Raw genomic sequence first — 14,393 nt, 5'->3', positions numbered from 1 at the left:
CCAACAGCAGCCGTGTACTCTTTTTCGTTAACACATTATACTCCATAATGGCCTGAAAATTTTGAAAATTCTTTTAGTAGCATTTTGAAAATATGTTCATTTCCTGTCTATACTTGTTTAAAACTTACATTATTCTCTTTGTAGATTATATTATTGCCGCTCCAACTGCCATTAAAATGTCTTGCCACTAATTTACCTTGTAGTACATCCTCTAAGTGGATGCCATTCGAGGGTCCTCCATTACCATTACCACCACTATTCGTGCCATCTTCTGAGCCACTTACTATAAAGTAGATTGCTGTACCCAAGAGAGCCAACAGTACAATACCACCAACTACACATAGTATTATACGAACACGTCGTAATTTTGCCGGTGAGTAGACTAAATTCTATTTAAATAGGGGAAAAGGGAGGGAAAGGAAAAAATGTATATTAAATATTTGTTAAAAAAAATGCTGAAATACTTAAGGATATTAGGTGTTACTTAAATAAGTGTTATATAATCTAAGAAACCTGTTCTTCATTTGTAGTTAAATTTCTTTTAACAGCAGATTTTTCTTTAAAAATTATTATAGTTTGTTATAATTCGAGCCATTGTGCTAACACATAGATAAATTCTTTTGTTAATTTATTAATATTTGTTTAAAAACTAGTTTATCTTACTTTTTCAATATTTATATTGATCTCTCACACAACTGTAATATTTACACTTTTAATCAACATTCTTTGTTCCGGTTGAACAGAAATTTTAGCGCTTTTTAAACAGTTACTTAACTAATTATTCTATATGCAATTATATAGAAATTTGAAATATGTCATAAAAATGTCAGGCCAAACTCTGGCCAACTATTCCACACTCCGGATAGAAGACTGATATGAAACCTCGAGTACAAACATTTTAAGTATAGTCTAGTCTATAGTCTAGTCTATAGTCTAGTCTATAGTCTAGTCTATAGTCTAGTCTATAGTCTAGTCTATAGTCTAGTCTATAGTCTAGTCTATAGTCTAGTCTATAGTCTAGTCTATAGTCTAGTCTATAGTCTAGTCTATAGTCTAGTCTATAGTCTAGTCTATAGTCTAGTCTATAGTCTAGTCTATAGTCTAGTCTATAGTCTAGTCTATAGTCTAGTCTATAGTCTAGTCTATAGTCTAGTCTATAGTCTAGTCTATAGTCTAGTCTATAGTCTAGTCTATAGTCTAGTCTATAGTCTAGTCTATAGTCTAGTCTATAGTCTAGTCTATAGTCTAGTCTATAGTCTAGTCTATAGTCTAGTCTATAGTCTAGTCTATAGTCTAGTCTATAGTCTAGTCTATAGTCTAGTCTATAGTCTAGTCTATAGTCTAGTCTATAGTCTAGTCTATAGTCTAGTCTATAGTCTAGTCTATAGTCTAGTCTATAGTCTAGTCTATAGTCTAGTCTATAGTCTAGTCTATAGTCTAGTCTATAGTCTAGTCTAGTCTAGTCTATAGTCTAGTCTATAGTGTAGTCTATAGTCTAGTCTGTAGTCTAGTTCATAGTCTAGTTTATAGTATAGTCTATAGTGTAGTCTATAGTGTAGTCTATAGTGTAGTCTATAGTATAGTCTATAGTGTAATCTATAGTATAGTCTATAGTCTAGTCTATAGTCTAGTCTATAGTCTAGTCTATAGTCTAGTCTATAGTCTAGTCTATAGTATAGTCTATAGTCTAGTCTATAGTCTAGTCTATAGTCTAGTCTATAGTCTAGTCTATAGTCTAGTCTATAGTCTAGTCTATAGTCTAGTGTATAGTACAGTGTATAGTCTAGAGTCTAGTTTATAGTCTAGTTTATGGTCTAGTCTATAGTCTAGTTTAAAGTCTAGTCTAGTCTAGTCTATAGTCAAGTTTAGTCTATAGTCTAGTCTATAGTCAAGTTTAGTCTATAGTCTAGTCTATAGTCAAGTTTAGTCTATAGTCTAGTCTATAGTCAAGTTTAGTCTATAGTCTAGTCTATAGTCTAGTCTATAGTCTAGTCTATAGTCTAGTCTATAGTCTAGTCTATAGTCTAGTCTAGTCTAGTCTAGGCTAGTCTAGTCTAGTCTAGTCTAGTCTAGTCTAGTCTAGTCTAGTCTAGTCTAGTCTAGTCTAGTCTAGTCTAGTCTATAGTCTAGTCTATAGTCTAGTCTATAGTCTAGTCTATAGTCTAGTCTATAGTCTAGTCTATAGTCTAGTCTATAGTCTAGTCTATAGTCTAGTCTATAGTCTAGTCTATAGTCTAGTCTATAGTCTAGTCTATAGTCTAGTCTATAGTCTAGTCTATAGTCGAGTCTATAGTCTATAGTCTAGTCTAGTCTATAGTCTAGTCTATAATCTAGTCTATAGCCTAGTCTATAGTCTAGTCTATAGTCTAGTCTATAATCTAGTCTATAGCCTAGTCTATAGTATAGTCTATAAAAGAGTCGATAGTCCAGTCTATAGTCTGGTTAATAGTCTAGTCTATAGTATAGTTTAAAGTCTAGTCTATAGCCTAGTCTATAGTCTAGTCTATAGTCTAGTCTATAGTCTAGTCTGTAGTCTAGTCTGTAGTCTAGTCTGTAGTCTAGTCTGTAGTCTAGTCTATAGTCTAGTCTACATTCTAGTCTATAATCTAGTCTATAGTCTAGTCTATAGTCTAGTCTATAGTCTAGTCTATAGTCTAGTCTATAGTCTAGTCTATAGTCTAGTCTATAGTCTAGTCTATAGTCTAGTCTATAGTCTAGTCTATAGTCTAGTCTATAGTCTAGTCTATAGTCTAGTCTATAGTCTAGTCTATAGTCGAGTCTATAGTCGAGTCTATAGTCTATAGTCTAGTCTAGTCTATAGTCTAGTCTATAATCTAGTCTATAGCCTAGTCTATAGTCTAGTCTATAGTCTAGTCTATAATCTAGTCTATAGCCTAGTCTATAGTATAGTCTATAAAAGAGTCGATAGTCCAGTCTATAGTCTGGTTAATAGTCTAGTCTATAGTATAGTTTAAAGTCTAGTCTATAGCCTAGTCTATAGTCTAGTCTATAGTCTAGTCTATAGTCTAGTCTATAGTCTAGTCTACATTCTAGTCTAGAATCTAGTCTATAGTCTAGTCTATAGTCTAGTCTACATTCTAGTCTAAATCTAGTCTATAGTCTAGTCTATAGTCTAGTCTATAGTCTAGTCTATAGTCTAGTCTATAGTCTAGTCTATAGTCTAGTCTATAGTCTAGTCTATAGTCTAGTCTATGGTCTAGTCTATGGTCCAATCTCGTATCTAGTCTATAGTCCAGTCTCTAATCTAGTCTATAGTGTAGTCTATAGTCTAGTCTATAGCCTTGTCTATTGTCTAGTTTATAGTCTAGTTTTTAGCCTTTTTCATGGTCTAGTATATATTTACTCTAGTTTTTTCTAGTCTACAGTTTAGTCTATAGTCCAGTGATTTTTATTTTATAAAATTTTTCTATTAATTTTTTACTGTTAAGTCGTTTTTTATTAACAATTTTAACAATATTCTCTCTTATTGCATTTTTATTGCAATTTTTCATGTATTTTCAATTAAACCCACTTCACCCAGTTATTATTTTTTTTTTTCATTCAACATTTATGGTCATGGCAACCATTTACTCATACACTTTGCTGCACTTTGTTGTGGTGACTATTAATATACTTATACATACAACTGTATGTAGGTATATGGTGAAAAGTAATAAGCTGATAATAAAGATTATAAAGAAATTACATAAAATATATTTAGTTATTAAAGCAAAGGGGGTCTGCAGGTAACTATTATGCAATTTATTTTTGGTTTCCAGAGGGGCTTGTTTATAAACATTGTTGGGTGATGAGAAGAGTTAGTACCAGAGACTTTCTATTACCAAAACTAAGATCAGTATTTAACCATTCGCCAACTGAATTTGGTAATAAACGTACTTGTATATTTGACTTGAGTTTAACCAAGAGTCTTACCAAGTTTTTTAAAGCTTTGCTTATACAAAGCACGTACATCGATTGTGCAGCAATTGTGGTCTGAAACTTAGTAGATAGTATAGTGTAATAAAAAATTATTAAAAATATTGCTCAGGTTGCCTCAGCTTTTTATTTATAACTCTCTGTCTGATTTCAACGCTTCGATGGTCTGCGCTTTTGCTGAACAATTGTTTTAGGTTGTGTGCGCGCATGTGCAAATATTTACTGTTTTTAGTTTGTTTTGTTTTGCTTTTTCTTTCTTTTTTTTGTAATTTTTTTGTTAAACAAATAAATTTTATTATAATAAACAAGTTGAAAAACAATATAAACATAAACATTTATTATTCACTGCAGCAAATAAATAAATTAAATTGAAATGAAAGGTTTAAGCTAGAGTTGACGCTTTTGAGTTGTGTGTGTTTTGTTTTGCGATTTTTTTTTGGCTTTAAGCTGTTACCACAATTCGATCACGTTTTAAAGACAAGTTAACAAGAAAATTCCAATAAATTTTTATAAAACCAGTTTTAAAAGTTTATTATTTTAAAGTCTGTGTTTTGTTGAACGAATGCAAAATCTTTTTAAAGTGGGATCAAGTTTTGTTGTTGTTATTATGCAAGATTTCGTTGTAATTTTTAATAAAACATTTAAGTAGTTCAGTAGTTGAAGTTTAATGAATAATTGTTTAATTTAATTGAAGCGAAAAAAACCCATAATAAACCTAAATTTAAAAGTTAAGGTCACTAAATTAAAAAGGGGTCAGTTAAAAACAAAATTTAGTTTTACATTTTGTATCCTCTCTCTACCATCACCTTTATTTATATTTCCATCATATTCTTCCTTATTTATCTTCTTTTCCTAAAATCAATTTAATTTAATATTTTTGTTTATAATTTCATTTATCATAAAACACTTAAATCATAAAATTAAGCTTATAAACAAATGTATTAACTAATTGAATACAGCTTGAGGTGTGGGTGCTAAGGATTTTGCAAAACTTTGTTATAAATTTATTTTCTATATTTTCTATAATATTTCCCTTGTTCTTCTCACATTGCCTTGAATTAAGACTTTTTTATACATATAATAATGATAATAAATTGATTGATTAATAATAATTTCTCAACACACAAACACACTTAAATGTTATGAAAGCAAAAATGTTGATTGAAGTTCTTATTTCCTTTAATTGAAATAAATGGTAGTTTATAGCGAGGGTTGTTTGAAGAGGTTTTGCTTATAATAAAAAGAGATAGATGGCAAAGCTGTTAAGAAACTCAATCGGAACATAGACCACACTATACTTATGTCAGTCTTTAGTTCAGATTATAGATCAGTTTTAAGCTATAATTTAAATCAGAATATAGTCCAGACTATAGGTCAGTCTATACGCCAGACTATAGATTAGTTCAGACTATAGAACAGTCTTTAATCCAGAGTATAGCTCAGTCTATAGTCCATACAATAGATCTGTATATAGTCCAGTCTATATATCAATGTATAGTCCAGATTATATATCAGTCTATAGTCCAGACTATAGATTAGTTCATAGTCCAGACTTTATATTAGTCTTTAGTCTAGATTAAACTATAGATTAGACCACAGTCCAGACTATAGATTAGTCTATAGACCAGACTATAGATTAGTCTATAGTCCAGACTGTAGGTTACTCCATAGTACAGACTATAGATTACTCTATAGTCCAGACTATGGATTAGTCTATAGTCCAGACTATAGATTAGTCAATAGTCCAGACTATAGATTAGTCTATAGTCTAGGCTATAAATTAGTCTATAGTCAAGGATATAGATTAGTCTATAGTCCAGACTATAGATTAGTCTATTGACCAGACTATAGTTTAGTCTATAGTCCAGACTATAGATTAGTCTATAGTCCAGACTATAGATTAGTCTACAGTCCAGACTATAGATTAGTCTATAGTCCAGACTATACATTAGTCTATAGTCCAGACTATAGATTAGTCTATAGTCCAGACTACATATTATAGATTAGTCAATTGTCAAGACTATAGATTAGTCTATAGACGAGACTATAGATTAGTCTATGGTCCAGACTATAGATTAGTCTACAGTACAGAGTCTGGACTATAGACTGATCTATAGTCTGTACTATAGTCCTGGTCTATAGACCTGGTTATAGACCGGTCTATAGTCCTGGCTATAGATTAGTCTATAGTCCAGACTATAGATTAGTCTATAGTCTAGACTATAGATTAGTCTATAGTCTAGACTATAGATTAGTCTATAGTCCAGACTATAGATTGGTCTATAGTCCAGACTATAGATTAGTCTATAGTCCAGACTATAGATTAGTCTATAGTCCAGACTATAGAATAGTCTATAGTCCAGACTATAGATTAGTCTATAGTCCAGACTATAGATTAGTCTATAGTCCAGACTATAGATTAGTCTATAGTCCAGACTATAGATTAGTCTATAGTCCAGACTATAGATTAGTCTATAGTCTAGACTATAGATTAGTCTATAGTCTAGACTATAGATTAGTCTATAGTCCAGACTATAGATTGGTCTATAGTCCAGACTATAGATTAGTCTATAGTCCAGACTATAGATTAGTCTATAGTCCAGACTATAGAATAGTCTATAGATTAGTATATAGTCTAGACTATAGATTAGTCTATAGTGCAGACTATAGATTTGTCAATAGTCCAGACTATAGATTAGTCTATAGTCCAGATTATAGATTAGTCTATAGTCCAGAGTATAGATTAGTCTATAGTCCAGACTATAGATTAGTCTATAGTCCAGACTATAGATTAGTCTATAGTCCAGTCTATAGATTAGTCTATAGTCCAGACTATAGATTAGTCTATAGTCCAGACTATAGATTAGTCTATAGTCCAGACTATAGATTAGTATATAGTCTAGACTATAGATTAGTCTATAGTGCAGACTATAGATTTGTCAATAGTCCAGACTATAGACTAGTCTATAGTCCAGACTATAGATAAGTCTATAGTCCAGACTATAGATTAGTCTATAGTCCAGACTATAGATTAGTCTATAGTCCAGACTATAGATTAGTCTATAGTCCAGACTATAGATTAGTCTATAGTCCAGACTATAGATTAGTCTATAGTCCAGTCTATAGATTAGTCTATAGTCCAGACTATAGATTAGTCTATAGTCCAGACTATAGATTAGTCTATAGTCCAGACTATAGATTAGTATATAGTCTAGACTATAGATTAGTCTATAGTGCAGACTATAGATTTGTCAATAGTCCAGACTATAGATTAGTCTATAGTCCAGATTATAGATTAGTCTATAGTCCAGAGTATAGATTAGTCTATAGTCTAGACTATAGATTAGTCTATAGTCGAGACTATAGATTACTCTATAGTCCAGACTATGCATTAGTCTATAGTCCAGACTATAGATTATTCAATAGTCCAGACTATAGATTAGTCTATAGTCCAGACTATAGATTAGTCTATAGTCCAGACTATAGATTAGTCTATAGTCCAGACTATAGATTAGTCAATAGTACAGAATATTGATTAGTCTATAGTCCAGACTATAGATTAGTCTATAGTCCAGGCTATAGATCAGTCTATAGTTCAGGCTATAGATCAGTCTATAGCTCAGGCTATAGATCAGTCTATAGTCCAGGCTATAGATCAGTCTATAGTCCAGGCTATAGATCAGTCTATGGTCCAGACTATTGATCAGTCTATAGTCCTGGCTATAGATTAGTCTATAGTCCAGACTATAGATTAGTCTATAGTCCATAATATAAATTAGTTTATAGTCCAGAATATAGATTAGTCTATATTCCAGGCTACAAATCAACCTATAGTCCAGACTATAGATCAGACTATTGTCTAATCGTGAATTCCATAAATATTTGACTTCCAAGTTACCATTGCTAATACAACTTTCCTCTACAACCCTCGTTATACCTGTCAGGCTTCATTAAACTGGCCATGAGCATTAAATATAGGGAAAGAGAGACTAAGTACACAACAACAACAAAAAAATCTTTTATAGATTAGGAAGAAAGGAAAAAAAAAAACGATAAATAATAAAAAATAAAACCACATGGAAGAAAGCCATCATTACGGCTTTGCTGGAGCAGGAAGGGCTGGCTGGTAGGCAGTTTGGGGAATGGGCGATAAAACCAAAATCGGCTTACCTTCATATAATTTTTATCAGCGATACGATTAAATGTGGGAGCCATACGGCGATGTGATAATGTTAATGAATTCTGTTGGTTGCTACTATTAATACTGAGTAGTTGTGGCAGTTGAGGCAAATAATGTTGTGATGCGTATGCATCATATGAAGGTAATTGTTGGTGTTGTAGTTTTTGCTGGCAATGTGGCTGCGAGTGATGTTGCTGCTGCTGTTGTAGTTGTTGATGATGATGATGGTGATGCTGATGTGTGGCATGTTGTAGTTTTAAATTTTTTTGCTGGCATAGATGATGATGTTGCAGTGGTTCGTGGTGTGGCAGGTGTTGGTCACTTACATTAAAATTAAGAGCACCACAACCAATGCTACCACTAAGAGTACTGCTAGAGCTGCTGCCTTTATTATGCAGTAATTTTAAATTTTCTTTTTTTGAGGGTGGTGTCTGGGTTGGTGTTGTTTGTATAAAACTGATATGATTTACCTGGTTTTTTATATTGCTGTTGTTGTTGTTGTTGTTATTATTCGAGTTAGTGCTAATGCTACAGTTATTGTGCGGTTGTAGTGCAAAATTCGTTTGTTTATCACATTGGCAGGTGGCGGAAGAGGTTTGTGTGTGATGATTGTGTGAGCTTAAGAGTCGTTTAGTTGTATTATAGCTAAGAGGCAATGGAGGCGTTGGTATATCCAAGGGTAAAACAAATTTTTTATATGTCTTATTGGAGGCCAATGCCGTTTTGGCCATATTATCAATATCAGCATCATCATCATCATGGTCATCGTCGTCCTCTTCTTTAGGATGTTGTCTATGCGTTAAATGTGTCTCATAGGTCTCGTTATTATAAATGATATGTTGAAACGTTGGTGTTGTTGCTGTTCCTTTAGTTGCAGCATTTAAATGTTGACCATTTAACCCATTCATACGGTGGCCACCATCAGCCATTAACTTACCACAAATACTTCCGTTTTGATTACTAATACCAGTATTACTGCCACCATAAGCCTGCTTTATATTATTAATGCTATCAAATTTGATTTGTTGCAGCAGATGCTGCTGTTGTTGGTTGTGTTGTGTGTGGCGAGGCCAACTATTTAATTCTGCTTCATATAAAGAATTATAACTTTCCAAACTTAAACCTCTGCTAAGATTATCATCATTATTACCCACATAATCCTCTTTACTATAGTTCCTTTTACTTTGGTAACCATTACGTTGAAAATTTTGTTTTTGTTGCTCCTGCTGCCTATTTTGTAAATGTTTACAATTTCTTACCAACAATTTATTGTTGAATTCATATTGATGATGACTTAACTGTTAAACAAATATTTGCCCAAAAAATATATATCCCCGCCATCAACATCGTCATCATCATCATAAAGATTATCATGTCAGCCATATTAATGAAGTTTCAGTAGATAAACCGTTTGTTTTTGTTATTTTTATTGGTAGAGGAGGCGAATATCTTAGTTATTATTTTGATATTTTATTCCTTATATATAGTATTTATAAATCTTTGAAGTTTATTATCTAACAAATTGTAACTAAACGGGCATGCAAAAAAATAGGAAACGATTTTAAGTGGAAAACAAGCAATAATTGTAAGGAAAACTAAGACGAAGCAAAAGTATTGTACGACTATATAGGCCACAGACCAGAGTATAAATGAGACCATAGAGTACACTATAGTAGACTATAGACCGGACTATAATCGAGACTATAGACCAGACTAAATCGAGGCTATAGACCAGACTATAGACCACACTATAGTCGAGACAATAGACCAGACTATAGTCCAGACAATAGACCAGACTATAGTCGAGACTATAGAACAGATTATAGTCGAGGGTATAGACCAGACTATAGTCGAGACTATAGACCAGACAATATTCGAGACTATAGACCATACGATAGTCGAGACTATAGACCAGACTATAGTCGAGACTATAGATCAGACTATAGTCGAGATTATAGACCAGACTATAGTCGAGACTATAGAACAGGCTATATTCGAGGCTATAGAACAGACTATAGTCGAGATTATAGACCATACTAAAGTCGAGACTATATACCAGACTATAGTCGAGACTATAGACCAGACTATAGTCGAGACTATAGACCAGACTGTAGTCGAGATTATAGACGAGACTATAGACCAGACTGTAGTCAGATCAGACTATAGTCTAGACTATAGACCAGACTCTAGTCGAGGCTATAGTCGAGACTATAGACCAGACTATAGTCGAGACTATAGGCCTGACTATAGTTGAGACTATAGACCAGACTCTAGTCTAGATTATAAATCAGACTATAGACCAGACTATAGTCGAGACTATAAACCAGACTATAGTCGATGCTATAGACCAGACTCTAGTCGAGGCCAGACTATAGTCTAGATTATAAATCAGACTATAGACCAGACTATAGTCGAGACTATAGAACAGAATATATTCGAAACTATAGACCAGATTATAGTCGAGAGTATAGACCACGCTATAGACGAGACTATAGATCAGACTATGGTCGAGACTATGAACCAGACTATAGTCGACCAGACTATAGTCGAGACTTTAGACCAGACTACAGTCGAGATTATAGACCAGACTACAGTCGAGGCTATAGACCAGACTATACCGAGGCTATGGACCAGATTATAGTCGAGACTATAGACCTGACTATAGTCAAGACTATAGAACAGACTATAGTCGAGACTTTAGAACAGAATATATTCAAACCTATAGACCAGACTATAGTCAAGAGTATAGACCACACTATAGTGGAGACAACAGACCACACTATAGTCGAGACAACAGACCAGACTATAGTCGAGACTATAGACCAGACTATGGTCGAGACTATAGTCGAGACTATGGACCAGACTATAGTCGACCAGACTATAATCGACCAGACCATAGTCGAGACTTTAGACCTGACTATAGACCAGACTATAATCGAGGCTATAGACCAGACTATAATCGAGACTATAGACCAGACTATAGATTAAACTACACACTATAGTTGAAGCTATAGACCAGATTATAATAGAGACTATAGTCCAGTCTTTATACCAAACTTTAGTCGAGAACATTGCCAACCTAAAGTCTTAACTACAGACTGTAGTGTAGACTATAGACTCATCCCGTTTAATCCTTATTATGTTACCAACCAATTGTCAAATCTAACTCTCTTCTCATTGCTTCATTTTATTTTCCATTTAAGGGATTTACAAATAAATAAAACAACAAGGCCATAATAATATTCTACTTATTCTCTGGTTAAAACATAAAACCAAAATAAATAATAATAACAAAATTAAGGCAAAAAGTTAAGCAAACAACAAACATTTAAGCCTCAATATTAACGTTAATAAAATCTTTAAATAAAGGATAAAAAAAAGCTCAAGCAAAAAATAAAAATAAAATTTAACAAGAAATTATTTTCCATTAATTTCAAATTAATCATAATAAGTAAAAGTACTTGAAACTAAATCTTTGCAAATTAATGGTTGAAGCTGGCCTCTTAGCAAAAGTGTTTAGAGGGTCAATTGAAATTAATAAATTATATTAAATTAAGTTTTAAATACTGATAGTGAGTTGTTTTGAAATAAATTTCGTTGAAAAATTGGAATAGAAAAAATTGTAAAAGAAACAAATTTATGAAAAATTAAAAGATAATTGAAGAAGAAAAGTGAGTGAAGTGGTATGTGGAGACCTATAGATAATCGAGACTATAGATCACACTAGAGGCAAGACTTTAAACCAGACTATAGAACAGTGGATAGACCAGACTCTAGTCGAGACAATAGATCAATCTACAGTCCAGATCAGTTTATCCAGGATTAGTCTATAGTGCAGGCTATGGATCAGTCTATAGTCCAGACTATAGATCAGTTTATAGTCCAGGCTATAAATCAAACTATATATCAGTCTATAAAATAGACTATGGATCTGCTTATAGTTTACACTATAGAACATTTTATAGTCTAGACTATAGATCAGTCTATATTTTAAACTATAAATCAGTCTACCATCTAGACTACAGATTAGTCTATAGTCTGTACTATAGATCAGTCCATAGTCTAGACTATAGATTAGTCTATAGTTTAAACTATAGATCAGTTTATAGTTTAGACTATAGATCAGTCTAAGTAAAGAATATAGATCAGTGTATAGATAGACTATAGATCAGTCTATAGGCTCATCTAACCAAGACTATTGATCAGGCTACGGTCTAAATTATAGATCAGTCTATAGTTTAGACTATACATCAGTCTATAGTCTAGACTATAGATCGTTCTATAGTCTATAGATCATTTGACAGTTTAGACTGTAGATCAGACTACAGTTGAGACTATAAATCAATCTATAGTCAAGACTATAGATCAGTCTATAGTCAAGACTTTAGATCAGTCTATAGTCGAGACTATAGATCAGTTATAGTTTAGACTATAGATCAGTTTGTAGTCTAGACTATAGATCAACCTATAGCCAAGACTATTGATTAGTTTATAGTCTGGATTGCAGATCAGTTTGTAGTCTAGACTATAGATCAGTTTATAGTCTAGGCTATAGATCAGTTTATAGTCTAGACTATAGATCAGTTTGTAGTCTAGACTATAGATCAGCCTATAGTCAAGACTATAGATCAGTCTATAGTCAAGACTTTAGATCGGTCTATAGTCAAGACTATAGATCAGTCTATAGCCAAGACTATAGATCAGTCTATAGATAAGACTTTACATCAGCCTATAGTCTAGACTATAGATTAGTTTATAGTTTGTAGTCTAGACTATAGTTCAATCTATAGTCAAGACTATAGATCTGCCTATAATCAAGGCTATAGATCAGTTTCTAGTCTAGACTATAGATCACTTTGTAGTCTAGATTATAGATCAGTCTACAATCAAGACTATAGATCAGTCTATAGTCAAGACTATAGATCAGTATATGGTCAAGACTTTTGATCAGTCTATCGTCTAGACTACAGATCAGGTTGTACCATAGACCATATATAGTCGAGACTATTGACCAGACTATAGTCTATATTATAAATCAGACTATAGACTAGACTATAGTCGAGACTAGATCAGTCTATAGACTAGACTAGACTACAGATCAGTCTATGGTCTAAATTATAGATCAGTAGTGACTATAGATCAGCCTACAGTCCAGACTATTGATCAGTCTTTAGTCTAGAATATAGATAAGTCTACATCCTATATAGTCTGGAATATAGATAAATATATTGTCTAGACTATAGATCAGTCTATAGTCTCAAATATAGATAGTTCTATCGTCTCAACTATAGATAGTTCTATAGTCTCAACTATAGATAGTTCTATAGTCTCAACTATAGATAGTTCTATAGTCTCAACTATAGATCAGTCTATAGTCTCAACTATATATCAGTCTATAGTCTGGACCATAGACTGATATATAGTCTAAACCAGATTATAGAAAGGTCTACAGACCATACTGCAGTCGAGATTATAGTTAAACTGTGGTGTAGATCATAGTCAAGATTTTAGACCTTGTTATAGTCGAGACTTTAGATTAAATTATAGTCAAGACCATAGTCTGAACTATAGATAATATCATAACATTAACCCACTTTTTATACCAACATTTCATTTCATTTAATCTCTATTTTGCTTTTAAGAGCGAATAAAAAGAGAATCTCGATGATTCTTTATATGTAAACTTGGCAACTATTTAAAAAAGAACAACTATAGATTACTACATACATTACATGTGTATGTATGTAAACCCATACCTTATGAAATGAAATCACATTTAAAAACCTAATTACCAGCATGTTTTGTTATGTAAATTAGTGAAATAAAATTTAGAAAAGAAAACCAGAAAAAAACCCTTTTGACCGTTGCCAACTAGGACTCTCTCCAAGAAAGAAAATGTACCTGCTGCAGCAAGTTTAAACAGGCGGCAGACGACACTAAGACCATTTCGCTAATGAGAAACAAATAAAGTTTTTTTTGGTAAGAGGAAGAAGAAAATGATTTGAAATGTTGAAATAGAAAAATGAATTTGAAATGATTTTGTAATAATTTATCAAATGGTGGTAATGCTTGAATGATGTTTATGTCCTTTTTCTCCTATATATTTGGCAATAAACCAAAATGGTATTTAGGGAAAAATAGAAAAATAAAATTGTAATTTCAATTGATATAAATGAAATTCAATTAAATTATAAACAAATTATTAAAAGATTAAATTAATAAATAAAAATAAGAGGATTAAAATTGTAAAATATTAATTGAAAAGGGGAGTTAAAAT

The 14,393-nt window shown here is 32.4% G+C and overlaps 1 protein-coding gene across 1 annotated transcript in view; it reads right to left on the bottom strand.

Annotated features, from left to right (window-relative positions):
• Positions 1-128: 128 nt before the first annotated feature.
• Positions 129-14,393, bottom strand: part of LOC119614880 (protein kinase 4-like) — a gene marked incomplete at its 3' end in the record, with an annotated part of 14,591 nt that continues 326 nt past the window's right edge. The window contains exons 2-3 of the mRNA XM_037970976.1: positions 8,107-9,414; positions 129-389 (exon numbers count right to left, since the gene is read on the bottom strand). Coding sequence (XP_037826904.1) covers positions 129-389; positions 8,107-9,414 — 1,569 coding nt within the window. The remainder of the gene's footprint in view (positions 390-8,106; positions 9,415-14,393) is intronic.

The sequence above is a fragment of the Lucilia sericata genome, unplaced genomic scaffold (assembly GCF_015586225.1).
Source record: "Lucilia sericata isolate MDLA Ls3-8-SP2 unplaced genomic scaffold, ASM1558622v1 Contig003577F_arrow, whole genome shotgun sequence".
Lineage (NCBI taxonomy): Eukaryota > Metazoa > Arthropoda > Insecta > Diptera > Calliphoridae > Lucilia > Lucilia sericata.
Note: the sequence above shows the minus strand (reverse complement) of the source record. Positions and strands in the feature narration are given on the sequence as shown.